At 26.4% G+C, this 15,284-nt stretch overlaps 1 protein-coding gene and 1 pseudogene across 1 annotated transcript in view; both read right to left on the bottom strand.

Moving 5' to 3' along the window:
• The window catches only part of LOC145246573 (diacylglycerol lipase-beta-like), a 60,562-nt gene that overhangs the window by 5,523 nt on the left and 39,755 nt on the right, over nt 1–15,284 (bottom strand). The window contains exons 10-11 of the mRNA XM_080108186.1: nt 12,348–12,489; nt 5,869–6,098 (exon numbers count right to left, since the gene is read on the bottom strand). Of these exons, the coding sequence (XP_079964312.1) occupies nt 5,869–6,098; nt 12,348–12,489 (372 nt within the window). The remainder of the gene's footprint in view (nt 1–5,868; nt 6,099–12,347; nt 12,490–15,284) is intronic.
• LOC145247041 (U2 spliceosomal RNA) lies at nt 6,277–6,410 on the bottom strand (annotated as a pseudogene).

The raw sequence follows: 15,284 nt of genomic DNA, 5'->3' as shown, positions 1-15,284 counted from the left end.
TGATTATTAAATTAAAAGTTAAGTAATGATTATTAAATTAAAGAAAAACTAATGATTATTAAATTAATAAATAAACTAATGATTATTAAATAAAAAAACAAATGATTATTAAATTAAAAAAAAAAAATAATGATTATTAAATTAAAAAAGAGAAACGTACATAAAAACTAATGATTATTAAATTAAAAAATAAAAACGTAAAACAAAAACTAATTATTATTAAATTAAAAAGAAAAACGTAAAAAATAATGATTATTAAATTAAAAGTTAAGTAATGATTATTAAATTAAAGAAAAACTAATGATTATTAAATTAATAAATAAACTAATGATTATTAAATTAAAAAACTAGTGATTATTAAATTAAAAAACACTAATGATTATTAAATAAAAACAAAACAAATGATTATTAAATTAAAAAAGAAAAACGTAAAAAAAAACTAATTATTATTAAATTAAAAAAGAAAAACGTAAAAAAACTAATTATTATTAAATTAAAAAAAACTAATGATTATTAAATTAAAAAAGAGAAACGTACATAAATACTAATGATTATTAAATTAAAAAAGAAAAACGTAAAATAAAAACTAATTATTATTAAATTAAAAAAGAAAAACGTAAAAAAAAACTAATGATTATTAAATTAAAAAAGAAAAACGTAAAAAAAACAAATGATTATTAGATTAAAAAAGAAAAACGTAAAAAAAAACTAATTATTATTAAATTAAAAAAGAAAAACGTAAAAAAAACTAATGATTATTAAATTAAAAAAGAAAAACGTAAAAAAAACAAATGATTATTAGATTAAAAAAGAAAAACGTAAAAAAAAAACTAATTATTATTAAATTAAAAAAGAAAAACGTAAAAAAAAAACAAATGATTATTAAATTAAAAAAGAAAAAACGTAAAAAAAAACTAATTATTATTAAATTAAAAAAGAAAAACGTAAAAAAACTAATTATTATTAAATTAAAAAAAAACTAATGATTATTAAATTAAAAAAAACAAATGATTATCAAATTAAAAAAGAGAAACGTACATAAATACTAATGATTATTAAATTAAAAAAGAAAAACGTAAAAAAACTAATTATTATTAAATTAAAAAAGAAAAACGTAAAAAAACTAATTATTATTAAATTAAAAAAAAACTAATGATTATTAAATTAAAAAAAATTAATTATTATTAAATTAAAAAAGAGAAACGTACATAAAAACTAATGATTATTAAATGAAAAAAGAAAAACGTAAAACAAAAACTAATTATTATTAAATTAAAAAGAAAAACGTAAAAAAAAATAATGATTATTAAATTAAAAGTAAACTTATGATTATTAAATAAAAAAAAAGTAACAAAAACTAGTGGTTATTAAATTATAAAAGAAAAACGTAAAAAAACTAATGATTATGAAATTAAAAAAACTAATGATCACAAAATTAAAAAAAACGTAAAAAAATGATTATTAAATAAAAAAAACTAACGATTATTGAATTAAAAAAGAAAAACGTAAAAAACTAATGATTATTAAATTAGAAAAAACTAATGATTATTAAATTAAAAAAAAACTAATGATTATTAAATTAAAAAAAAACTAATGATTATTAAATTAAAAAAAAAACTAATGATTATTAAATTAAAAAAAAACTAATGATTATTAAATTAAAAAAAAACTAATGATTATTAAATAAAAAAAAACTAGCGATTATTGAATTAAAAAAGAAAAACGTAAAAAACTAATGATTATTAAATTAAAAAAAACTAATGATTATTAAATAAAAAAAACAAATGATTATTAAATTAAAAAGAAAAACGTAAAAAATAATGATTATTAAATTAAAAGTTAAGTAATGATTATTAAATTAAAGAAAAACTAATGATTATTAAATTAATAAATAAACTAATGATTATTAAATTAAAAAACTAGTGATTATTAAAGTAAAAAAAAATAATGATTATTAAATCAAAAAAAAAAATTGATTATTAAATTAAAAAAGAAAAACGTAAAAAAACTAATTATTATTAAATTAAAAAAGAAAAACGTAAAAAAACTAATTATTATTAAATTAAAAAAAAAACTAATGATTATTAAATTAAAAAAACCAATTATTATTAAATTAAAAAAGAGAAACGTACATAAATACTAATGATTATTAAATTAAAAAAGAAAAACGTAAAAAAAAACTAATTATTATTAAATTAAAAAAGAAAAACGTAAAAAAACTAATTATTATTAAATTAAAAAAAAAACTAATGATTATTAAATTAAAAAAAACTAATGATTATTAAATTAAAAAAGAAAAACGTAAAAAAAACTAATGATTATTAAATTAAAAAAGAAAAACGTAAAAAAAACAAATGATTATTAAATTAAAAAAGAAAAACGTAAAAAAAAAACAAATGATTATTAAATTAAAAAAGAAAAACGTAAAAAAAAACAAATGATTATTAAATTAAAAAAGAAAAACGTAAAAAAAAACAAATGATTATTAAATTAAAAAAGAAAAACGTAAAAAAAAACTAATTATTATTAAATTAAAAAAGAAAACCGTAAAAAAAAACAAATGATTATTAAATTAAAAAAGAAAAACGTAAAATAAAACTAATTATTATTAAATTAAAAAAGAAAAACGTAAAACAAAAACTAATTATTATTAAATTAAAAAAGAAAAACGTAAAAAAAAACTAATTATTATTAAATTAAAAAAGAAAAACGTAAAAAAACTAATTATTATTAAATTAAAAAAAAAAACTAATGATTATTAAATTAAAAAAAACAAATGATTATTAAATTAAAAAAGAGAAACGTACATAAATACTAATGATTATTAAATTAAAAAAGAAAAACGTAAAAAAAAAACTAATTATTATTAAATTAAAAAAGAAAAACGTAAAAAGAAAACTAATGATTATTAAATTTAAAAAATACGTAAAAAACTAATGATTATTAAATTAAAAAAGAAAAACGTAAAAAAAAACTAATGATTATTAAATTAAAAAAGAAAAACGTAAAAAAACTAATTATTATTAAATTAAAAAAGAAAAACGTAAAAAAACAAACAAACAAAAAGTGTACATGCACAGGGAAAATACAGACACGAGAGAAAAAAGCAAAGGAAAAGATTTGCCTCGTCACCATTTCCGCTAGTGCTTCGTAGGAAATTAGGAAATATGTTAGCTTACTATAACGAAAATCACATAAGTAAATATTGTATGATGCATGAATAATCGAACAAAAGTTGTTATTTCATCTTTTCTATTTGTAGAAAATAATGAAATAAAATCAAGTTTATAAAATACACCTTAAAGGTGCTTCAGGATGAATTCTTAGTGATGTGTGCGCTTTAATTGTTTAGGATTTTTCAACACCATACATGCTCAAGCAGTAACCTGACTTTGCTTTGATCAGATTGAAAGTCCCCATTTTGAAATTGACATGGTTTATATGTCAACTTGTAATCAATTGGTGGATTTATGTTCGTAGGAAGACTTAAACATAAACAGGATGCATCATAGACAAAGGTCAGTTAGGTCCAGACAGGCAATTAGCTGGTATAGTGAATTTAAATTGTGGATGTGAGAAAACATAATCAGGTAGCCTGATTGGAACAAGTGTAGTGACGAGGCATGTTTGAGATGTTGGGTTTAATGAAGTGTTTTTAATATGGGGTCTGTCTTTCCCTCATATTCCTATGCCGATATAACCAAATACGGACCGTGCTGAAAAATTATTTAAAAACCTATTCTTAATATGTGGAGAGAACTATTTTTTTTTTTTTAAACTATTCTATATTTTCACCTAACAATTTAATTAACAAAAGATACCATAAAAATTAAATTTTACTTGAAATCACATCTAAAACTATAACACAGTCCATATTCTGGGTTTTGTACATTTCGACATCACCGTTTTGGCTTGGCTGATCCAGCATGGAAATTCGGTAGGGGGGGGGAGACAATTTGGCATCAAATTAGCGCTTTATTGTTATAGTCAGTTTTTTTTTTTATTTATAAAATTAATTCTGTAAATGAAGATATTTTTTAAAAATTGATATAAAAATTCTTAAAAGGCAAAAGTTTAATTTGATTTAAAAAACGAACTTAAAAATAACCATGTTTATGTTCACAACAGAAAAACAAACAACACTCAGTTGTTAACAATGAAATCATATTTCCATATTGTTTTTCTTAATTAAACAAAAAATTAAAAATATTTTAAAGTTTTTAATCCCAAAAAATTAATTATGAAATAACCAAAAAAAGTTTTGCAAAAAAACAAAACAAAAACAAACCTTCAAACCGTATTTATTTAAATCACAACATAAAAAACAGACAACAACATTCAATCGTCAACAATGAGATTATATTTTCATATTGTCTTCTTAATTTAAAAAAAAAAGGAACTAAAAAATATTTATTATTATTAAAATTTTTTTAAAAGCTTTTAATTTTTAAAAAATGGATTAGATAATCATTAATCAAAAAGAATTTTGCAAAAACATGATTTTTCTTAAAAACAGTTAAAGCAATATGTTTTCATATTCTTTTTCTTAATTTTTGTAAAAAAGTTATAAAATCTTTACAAAAATGTGACATGGTTGATGCCAAATTATCCCTCCGCTGAATCGGCCACATTGAAACATTGTTATATATTCTTATCATCGAAGTTATCCTTGAGGGGTACCAAATTGAGCTTTCGTTACATTTGAATATGTTATATAGAGTTCTTCATTTAGGGGCACATTTTACGTTTTCTATATAACATAAGAAAGATTCCGTGTGATTGTCTCTAACATAAATGGTTGTGTGTTTGATTATCATAAAGGGAATCGTGTGTGTGACATGTAATTTCTGAACCTACCTCTGCTTCTTCTCGCTGTTGGATCATCTGGGAATTTCTCATCCTGGAGGGAGACTTGATACCTGTTTGACGAAGATTTATCACTCCAAGACGATGAAATGGTTTTATAGTTTTTTATTTCACTTTCCCCAGAGGTCCTGCAGCAGGCGTAAAGTGAAATCTGCTTGTGTGGTTCTTCTTCACACACGTCAGCGTTCGTCTCCCCCTCCCCAGTTAAGAGGGGGGGGACCACGGAAAAACGTCCGTCTTCTTCAAAGCTCAAATCAAATCTCACAGATCTAGCCAACCACGTCACACATACGTAATTTGGTCAGCTGACCTTTGGTTCTGGTAAACGTGTCTACCTCCATGTTTACTCACCTCTCTCTCTCTCTCTCTCTCCCTCTATATTCTCTTATAGAGACACAGAGAGAGAAAATAGAAAGAGTAAGAAAGCCAGAGAGAGGGGGGGAGAGATGCTCGTTAACAACATCCCATTCCCTCATATTCTGCATATAAGTATCCAGCCAAAAATAAACACATTTTCTTTCAACCAAAAATAAACACATTTTCTTTCAACCAAAAATAAACACATTTTCTTTCAACCAAAAATAAACACATTTTCTTTCAACCAAAAATAAACACATTTTCTTTCAACCAAAAATAAACACATTTTCTTTCAGCCAAATATAAACACATTTTCTTTCAGCCAAAAATAAAATAAATAAATTCCTTGATTAATTTACCCATCATTTTGTGGTTTTTGTATTTAATTTTGACTGCAGTTGTGAGAACTCATGAAAGATCATTAAGAGAAAAATGAATATTAAAATGATTAAAAGATTAGGTATGATTTTTGAATCCTAATAATTGAACTTTCCAAGAGAGGATATTATAAGAGACTGGCAATATGGTTATTGGAGTTGTTGATGATGAATCAATTGTAAACATTTACTTAACATTTTACTACGGATTGCATCTAAGTGAAAAGAAAAGAAAGAAAAAGAAACCATACAACTCTTCAGTTGTTACCTTAGGTTGTCATCCCTATCTTCAGTGATATTCAAAATAAGGCCAGGAGGATAGAGCTGCTCCTGTTGGAAGATGGGTTCACCAATGCTGCCATAATGACCTCCTGAAGAACTACTGGTGCTGCCATCTACAAGACCTTGGAGCTGTTCGGCTATTGGACTATCATTTAAATTCGCATTAAATTGACGACCGCACAACATCTGCCAAAAGCCACTTAAGAAGATTTTATACTGAAAAAAAAAAAAAAAAAAGAAAATAAATAAAAATTAACACAAAAACTTGGTTTAATCTATTCTATCAAAGGAAGTTGTTTATGTGTCTAAAAATATCTAATATGTAATATGTACCTATTTACAATGCCTCCCCACGGGACAGAGTTAGACACCAGCGTCGTTTTTTAACGTGGAGAAAAGGTACAAAAATAAGAAATTGTCTCAGTTGTGAAGGACTGCTCCTCCACCAAAAGAGAACAAGAAATGGAAATGCAGCATCTGAAGAACAGATACTACACTTTGATCTTGGCCAAAAGGCCAAGTAGCTAAGAGCTAAAAGTAAAAATTACACAAGAACATCCACAACATTTTCAACATTGCATTGGACAAAATATAGGCATTTTTATTAAATATTCATTCTTTTTGGAAGTTAACAAGAACAGAATTATTCAGTATGTAGGGAGGGGTGATCATTCCGAATGATTTTTAAATGTTATTATGTAGCACATATTGTTAGGATTATTCAACCTATTGTTCTCATTTTGTGCAAGGGTCCGTGGCATAAAGTACTTGGTAAAACTCAGTTGTGACACTCTTCTGGAGGTTGATGGTTCAATCCTCAGTGCGACCAATACTCAGAATACAATTGCAAATTACTTAGAACTTTTACCCAAACATAACTGATGGAACAAGAATATGCTTTGCCTGTGGATAAATAAAGGGTTCCGTTCAAACTTCTGTGCAGATTCTTGAGTTCAATAAGATACATCTGAAGAAAGTTGGATGTTACATTGGTCGAAATGTTGTGAAAATAACACTCAAAATCAGAATGGTAGTCCGAAGATTCTAAACAATATGAATAAAAGAATTAAGCTGATGGAATGAGAACATATTTCCGTGGATTAAATAAATGGTTCTGTTCGAAATTCCAAACAGATTCCGTAGTTCGCCAGAAAGATTCTTGAGTTTGACAAGATACACTTGAAGAAAGTTGGAGATTGTTGAGAATAGCACTCAAGAATCCAAATAATATGAATTATCAATTGTGATCTAAAAAATTCAGAAACATCTTATGTAGTAATTCATCAGTGATTTTGCCAGAGAAAGCGAGAGAAGGGATGATAGAAGGATAGAGAGAAGAAAGATGGAAGGAGGTAATGAGAGAGAAGAAAAGGGAGGATTGACAGAGCTTGAGAATTTCTAAAAGTAAGATGTTAAATACTTTTTATTTCTTTTAATTTGTTGTTCATGTCGCCGGGCAATTCTAAGTAATCATGATAGTCTTTAATAGTTTCACTTACAAATAGGCTCATAAGAGTAGTGGTAGATGGACAAAAATCGGAGGCCTGCAATATAAATGCTGGAGTCCCTCAGGGGTCAATCCTGGGCCCAACTCTCTTCCTGATCTACATCAATGACCTCCCTAAACACATACTTAAATCATTCGTTGACATCTATGCTGATGACACGACCATCTACGGCAACACATCAAAGGCTGTAAATGACAAAGTTCTCTCTGATTCTCTCTCCTCTGATCTCGAGCGCGTGGTTCAGTGGGGGAAGATGTGGATGGTTACCTTTAATGCATCCAAAACCAAGCTCCTATCCTTACATCATCAACGCTCCGATCCCCATCTGGCATCAATTGTGATGGATGGCTCTCGTCTGGGTGAGGCCCCGTGTTTTGACAAGCTTCTGGGTTTGACCTTTACTCCTGATCTGAAATGGAACACGTACATCAAGTCTGTTGCCAAGGTCGCTGGAAAGATAGTGGGATCCTTCTACCGCTCCAGAAGATTACTGATGCAATTCTCTATCTATATAAAAGCCAAGTACGTCCAAGGATGGAATACTGTTGCCATATCTGGGCAGGAGCTGCTAAAATAGCCTATCCTGCCTTGACAGAGTACAAAATAGACTTCGTGACTTAGTGGGGGATGCCCTTTTCTCTACCCTGCAACCTCTCTCCCACAGAAGAGACGTTGCGAGCCTGTCCTTGTTTTATCGTTATTTCCATGGCAGATGCTCGTCTGAACTCCAATCTCTGGTCCCCCCTCGCCAATCTTTCACGAAAAACACCCGTCTAGCTGAATCCACTGTGAAAAATTTCCCCCACTCTATATCTGTGCCTAAATCAAAACGCAGATTCCATGAACAAAGCTTCTTTCTTAGAACTGCACGCCTGTGGAACTCTGTTCCGTCTGCCTGCTTCCCTCCGGACTACAACTTGGTTGTCTTCAAGTCCAATGTTAACAAATTCCTAATGAACCACCCCCTTAAGTAAACATTTCAGCAAATCTCCTCACTAACGTAATGTACTTGCAATAACCCTTATCCCCGAGTGGCTTCCGGGCCTTGATAAGTGGTGATCACTGTGTAAAAAAAAAAAAAAAAAAAAAAAAAAAAAAACATTATAAGAAATGGGCAAACCGTCTTAAAAGTAGATATTTAATATCGCAAACCAGAGCTGTAAACAAGTTGCAGTTTCAAATCCCATTAAATCCAAAGAAACATGTAGATAAACACAAAATGTCGAATATTACACTGAAATACCAATATGAAACACAACACCAGACAAAAATGCACCTAACTCTTCAACTTTTGAATTTAGTTTAAATTTTTAAATTCATGAGAAAGTTATATTCATATTTTTTGACTGGCTAGAATGAACAGAAAATTTGCGTATTCCATTATCTGTAAACCAATTCATGGCACCACTTCTCTTAAATAATGATGAGAAGTAAAGTAAGAGAAAATGAAGAAAAGAAAAAGAGAAACGATTAAAAAATGCAGTCAATATTTTCTAGTAGTGAAAGACAAAGATAAAACATGGAGGGAGAAAGAAGGTGAAAGTTTGTTGCTTCTTGTTTATTCCAGATTCCCTTGCCAATGAAATGTTATTACTGTAAATAATTCAATAAAACTTTTTTCAGATTTGGGGTTATCTTAAGTAGGACAGCCCCTGGAGTGAATGAAATATTTCTAGTTAAGAGTAGGATAGACAATTTAAGTACTTGACAGCAAGAGTAGGACAAACAATTTTAAGTACTTGAGCAAGGATGTCCAACAGAATTTTTGAATGACCGTGTGCCTAATTTGTTCATAATGTAATTTTATATTTTGTGCAAATAAATATTTCAAATTTAAATAAAGTGAAATATTCTTCGTTTATGACTTTTTTGGTTAATTGTGGTGCTACCTGAAAGAAAGCAGCCCTTTTGTCAATGTGATGTTTAAGATAAGATATGAAGATGACTTTAAGGAGTCACACTTGTTTCGTATCGTGTGTGCATTTGATTACTACAGATCTTTGTTAAATGCATGATTTTAAAATTAGCAGTTGTGCATAACCAGTGCATTCTTAATGCTGTCCAGTTTTATGACTCTGTTGAGCTTAAATCCTTTTTTTTTTTTACTTGGGAGTCATCATTTATCAAGGTGCCTGAAGGCCACTCGAGGATAAGGGTTAATGAATGTAAAGTGGTAGCATAGTAATCGTTAATGGTGTAAATGATTATTTATGCGGATGGCTAAACAAGAATTTGTTTACATTGGATCTGAAGGCTACATGTTGTATTCAACTGAGAAGCAGGGCAGCGGAACAGTGTTCTACAGACGAACAGTTCTGGGAAAAAAGTTTTTTTTTATGGAATCTATGTTTAGATTTAGGTACAGACAGAGAGTGGGGAAAAATCATATAGTGGTTGCAGCTAATCAAGTGTTTTTTTTATTTGCAAAAGTTTAGCAAGGGGGGTGACTATAGAGTGAAGTTCAGTTGAAAGTTATTAAGTTTTGTCAATATTGTAGTTATTACATGTGATATGTAAATAATCACAAAATTTCACAAAGGCAGGATGATATTAGAAGAAACAGGGATGCAGATAGGAAATGGAAATGAAATATAAAAAAGAAATGAAATATAAAAAAGAAATGAAATATAAAAAAAGAAATGAAATATAAAAAAAGAAATTGAATATAAAAAAAGAAATGAAATATAAAAAAAGAAATGAAATATAAAAAAATGAAATGAAATATAAAAAAAGAAATGAAATATAAAAAATGAAATGAAATATAAAAAAGAAATGAAATATAAAAAAATGAAATATAAAAAAAGAAATGAAATATAAAAAAAGAAATGAAATATAAAAAAAGAAATGAAATATAAAAAAAGAAATGAAATATAAAAAATGAAATGAAATATAAAAAAGAAATGAAATATAAAAAAATGAAATATAAAAAAAGAAATGAAATATAAAAAAAGAAATGAAATATAAAAAAGAAATGAAATATAAAAAAAGAAATGAAATATAAAAAAAGAAATTGAATATAAAAAAAGAAATGAAATATAAAAAAAGAAATGAAATATAAAAAAGAAATGAAATATAAAAAAGAAATGAAATATAAAAAAAGAAATGAAATATAAAAAAGAAATGAAATATAAAAAAGAAATGAAATATAAAAAAGAAATGAAATATAAAAAAGAAATGAAATATAAAAAAGAAATGAAATATAAAAAAGAAATGAAATATAAAAAAAAGAAATGAAATATAAAAAAAGAAATTGAATATAAAAAAAGAAATTGAATATAAAAAAAGAAATGAAATATAAAAAAGAAATGAAATATAAAAAAGAAATGAAATATAAAAAAAATGAAATATAAAAAAAATGAAATATAAAAAAAATGAAATATAAAAAAAATGAAATATAAAAAAGAAATGAAATATAAAAAAGAAATGAAATATAAAAAAGAAATTGAATATAAAAAAAGAAATGAAATATAAAAAAGAAATGAAATATAAAAAAGAAATGAAATATAAAAAAATGAAATATAAAAAAAGAAATGAAATATAAAAAAAGAAATGAAATATAAAAAAGAAATGAAATATAAAAAAGAAATGAAATATAAAAAAGAAATGAAATATAAAAAAGAAACGAAATATAAAAAAAGAAATGAAATATAAAAAAGAAATGAAATATAAAAAAAATGAAATATAAAAAAGAAATGAAATATAAAAAAGAAATGAAATATAAAAAAGAAATGAAATATAAAAAAGAAATGAAATATAAAAAAGAAATGAAATATAAAAAAAGAAATGAAATATAAAAAAGAAATGAAATATAAAAAAGAAATGAAATATAAAAAAGAAATGAAATATAAAAAAAGAAATGAAATATAAAAAAGAAATGAAATATAAAAAAGAAATGAAATATAAAAAAAGAAATGAAATATAAAAAAGAAATGAAATATAAAAAAAAATGAAATATAAAAAAGAAATGAAATATAAAAAAGAAATGAAATATAAAAAAGAAATGAAATATAAAAAAAGAAATGAAATATAAAAAAGAAATGAAATATAAAAAAGAAATGAAATATAAAAAAAGAAATGAAATATAAAAAAGAAATGAAATATAAAAAAGAAATGAAATATAAAAAAGAAATGAAATATAAAAAAAGAAATGAAATATAAAAAAGAAATGAAATATAAAAATGAAATGAAATATAAAAAAGAAATGAAATATAAAAAAGAAATGAAATATAAAAATGAAATGAAATATAAAAAAAGAAATGAAATATAAAAAAGAAATGAAATATAAAAAAGAAATGAAATATAAAAAAAGAAATGAAATATAAAAAAGAAATGAAATATAAAAAAGAAATGAAATATAAAAAAGAAATGAAATATAAAAAAGAAATGAAATATAAAAATGAAATGAAATATAAAAAAAGAAATGAAATATAAAAAAGAAATGAAATATAAAAATGAAATGAAATATAAAAAAGAAATTAAATATAAAAAAGAAATGAAATATAAAAATGAAATGAAATATAAAAAAAGAAATGAAATATAAAAAAGAAATGAAATATAAAAAAGAAATGAAATATAAAAAAGAAATGAAATATAAAAAAAGAAATGAAATATAAAAAAGAAATTAAATATAAAAAAGAAATGAAATATAAAAATGAAATGAAATATAAAAAAAGAAATGAAATATAAAAAAGAAATGAAATATAAAAAAGAAATGAAATATAAAAAAAGAAATGAAATATAAAAAAGAAATGAAATATAAAAAAGAAATTAAATATAAAAAAGAAATGAAATATAAAAAAGAAATGAAATATAAAAAAGAAATGAAATATAAAAAAAGAAATGAAATATAAAAAAGAAATGAAATATAAAAAAAGAAATGGTTAAAAAAATATTCTTAATATGTTTGAACATATCTAAAAAAAATATAAATAAAAACAAAACAGCTAAAACAACTTACTTTGGGTAGGTCGCAGGAGTTTACAGCTGTTGCAACTTCCATCTTTAATTTTTCAACATTGTATAGACCCAATCTTGGAACAAGATCATCTCCTAAAACCACAGAACAGGTAAACTCCTGGCTGTAATCACTGGCTGAACGACTGAAGAAAAAGAAATATTATTTAACAATAAAAAATCAAAATACATTGTGCAACAACAAGCAACAGCAAAAACAATCTCTATAGAATATTTGATGTTTATTGATTGAAATACTGATTGGTGAATTCTATCAAAATACTCCAACTTGATTGATTAGAGATACTGGTCTTCAACCAGTCAGAGAGAGTCACGCTCCTGCTAGCATAGGTTATTTTTTTGCAGACTGTTATCCTTATCTTCACAGTTGTTGTTGTTTCACCACGTTTCGGCCAACTCATCCTCTGGCCTTCTTCATGTGATTAACTGTAATAAAAAAATGTGTGAGGAAAGTCCTTTAAAAGTACTGCGCCCTCTGTAGATGTATAATGTTGCAGCAACGTAAAGCAATTCAATAACCAGTAAACACCGGTTCTGCACGGAATTCAAATAGCAAGGTGCCTAGACGGACGCGAACGGTTACTCAGACCGGACCCAACAACGGTAAGATATCCTCACACGGCACGAGAAGCAATAGCAACACGATTCCTGACCAAGTCAATCATCGCTCTCCCAACGTCTTTCAATCACCCGCTTTTATGGCCGTTGTAGGCTGGCTAAAGTTGCATATTGCGAGAATTCGTGTGACTTTGCGAGATATCATCCTTTACAAAAGACGGCGGCCGCCATCTTGATCTTTCTTTATCTATTTTCGGTCGGCGATGCCGAGCCGGTCCCGAGGTAAGTCTTTCCTTTTCGTCCGTCTCTCTTACGCACCCACACAACACGCGGGCGCTTGTCTCCTGGATGCACATTACATTAACTGCAACGGAATAGGAATGCTGAGTCTCGTAACTGTATCCCTCGTAAAAGACTTAATACCTTTATCCACTGCATCATGAGGCCCGTGGTGCAGTGGATAGAGGCGTTAAATCTCTACGGTTCCAGGTGAACATTGTCTGAAGATAGCAGTTTCAATCCTACCCAAAACAGGCCAGAGGTTTAGTTGGCCAAAACGTGGTGAAACAACAACAACTATGGAAGGCAGTATTTACTGAGGATACAGTTATGAAACCAAGCATTCATTTCCTGTCACAGTTAATCACATAAAGAAAGCCAGAGTATGAATTGGCCGAAACGTAGTGAAACAACAATTATGGAGATGAGGATAACAATCCACAAATACATAAATTACTCATCTCAAAGGATTCCAATAATAAAATATATAATATTTGTATTTAACATTTGTACAAGAAAAGATTGAACAAAAGTCTCTACTACTATATAAAAGAAACTTTGTCTGCATATGTTCGTTCCCTATGGACTCCTAAACAACTGGGCCGATTTTTTAAAAATTCCACACACTAATGTACTTTACGTGCAGTGTTCTTAGATAGGTTGTGTATTGGAATGTCTTTATTATAATCGATAATCGAAAAAATCTGATCTAAGAACGAACAAGTTACTGTGCGAAAAAAAGATGTTCGCAAGATAATGAAATGCATTGTTTCGGAAGAACTGCAAATAAATGCATTTCATTTGCACTTAAAAAAGGTGCTGAGTCGGATTTTTATTTCTTTCCTCTTTTTCATTTGTTTGTTTCTTTGTGACGGTGCCAGACGGTGTGTGGGTCTGAGAGGTTTGAAGTGTAACAACATAGTTAAAAAGCGTAACAGCCACATTACAACATGCTAAAGTTACATTGATTTTTGTTGATTTTGACGATAATCAAATCTGGTATAAATTGTCTCTTCGTAGGAAATTGGGGAGATAGTCTCCTTTAGATCTGAACGATCACTCATATTTTTTGGATGTAAACTAATATAATTTATTTATTTTATTCATAAAACATCTATAATATATGAATTGAATTATTTAATAAAAAAACGTTAATAATTATTTGTACTCCTTTGTCAAAAAATAAACTTTATTTTAATTCTACATAATTTAATTCAGAATTTCTATTATTGCTTTGTCTATCATACCGGGCTTTCTTTATCTGCTTGGGATTATCTTATAAACATTGATACTATTTGGATTTTATTTTGCAGTATTATATAATCTGTAATCCTACAACATTTCAGTATTTCATTTAATATATATATATAAACAAAATAACTATCAGAGGTTAAAAAAAAAAAGATGCTTGCAGAAGATAATAAAAGAAGATATAAAAAAATGGAAGAAAAAATCCATATAGAAAAAACATTTAATGGAAATAGAGTGAAAGCAGAAGATGTTCAACTTTTTTATCATCCTACAGTTTTGTACTAACTTTGTGTGATGATGTATGATGAAATATATATATTATAATAAAACCGTATTCCTGTATGTTTGTTTATGATATACATCATACAGAATGTCATAGCAGATTATGTTATATATAATGTCATCGCAGATGATTTAATCCAGGGCAGCATATTATTCTTTATTATATAGTAAATTATTAAAAATCAAGTGGCAAGACAAAATACCAGACAAAGGTTTTAACCTAGGAAAACCTTCCGTCAGCAGTGCTAGGTTCATTGGGCAGGTCAATTATTCTGCATGCCTGATTCAAGGCTCCAAAACAGCTCCTTTTTCCCTTTTTCCAAAGGAAAATGATTCGCAGGAGAACAGCGGAAACGATTCAAGGACAATCTGAAGGTCTCCCTCAAACATTCAAACTCACGGGAAAAATATAACTGCAACTCACAAATGGGTTACAACTGATGAATCTGCATGCTATGAAGAATGCAAGAGAAAACATAACATTAGAAAAGATAGAGCAGTCAACACATTTGATACAGAATTATGCCACAGGTGCCCAACATGCGGGGGG

The sequence above is a fragment of the Euprymna scolopes genome, chromosome 24 (assembly GCF_053919585.1).
Source record: "Euprymna scolopes isolate OS-2025 chromosome 24, ASM5391958v1, whole genome shotgun sequence".
Classification (NCBI taxonomy): domain Eukaryota; kingdom Metazoa; phylum Mollusca; class Cephalopoda; order Sepiida; family Sepiolidae; genus Euprymna; species Euprymna scolopes.
The sequence above is the reverse complement of the archived record's forward strand: the minus strand, read 5'-3'. Positions and strand labels throughout refer to the sequence as shown.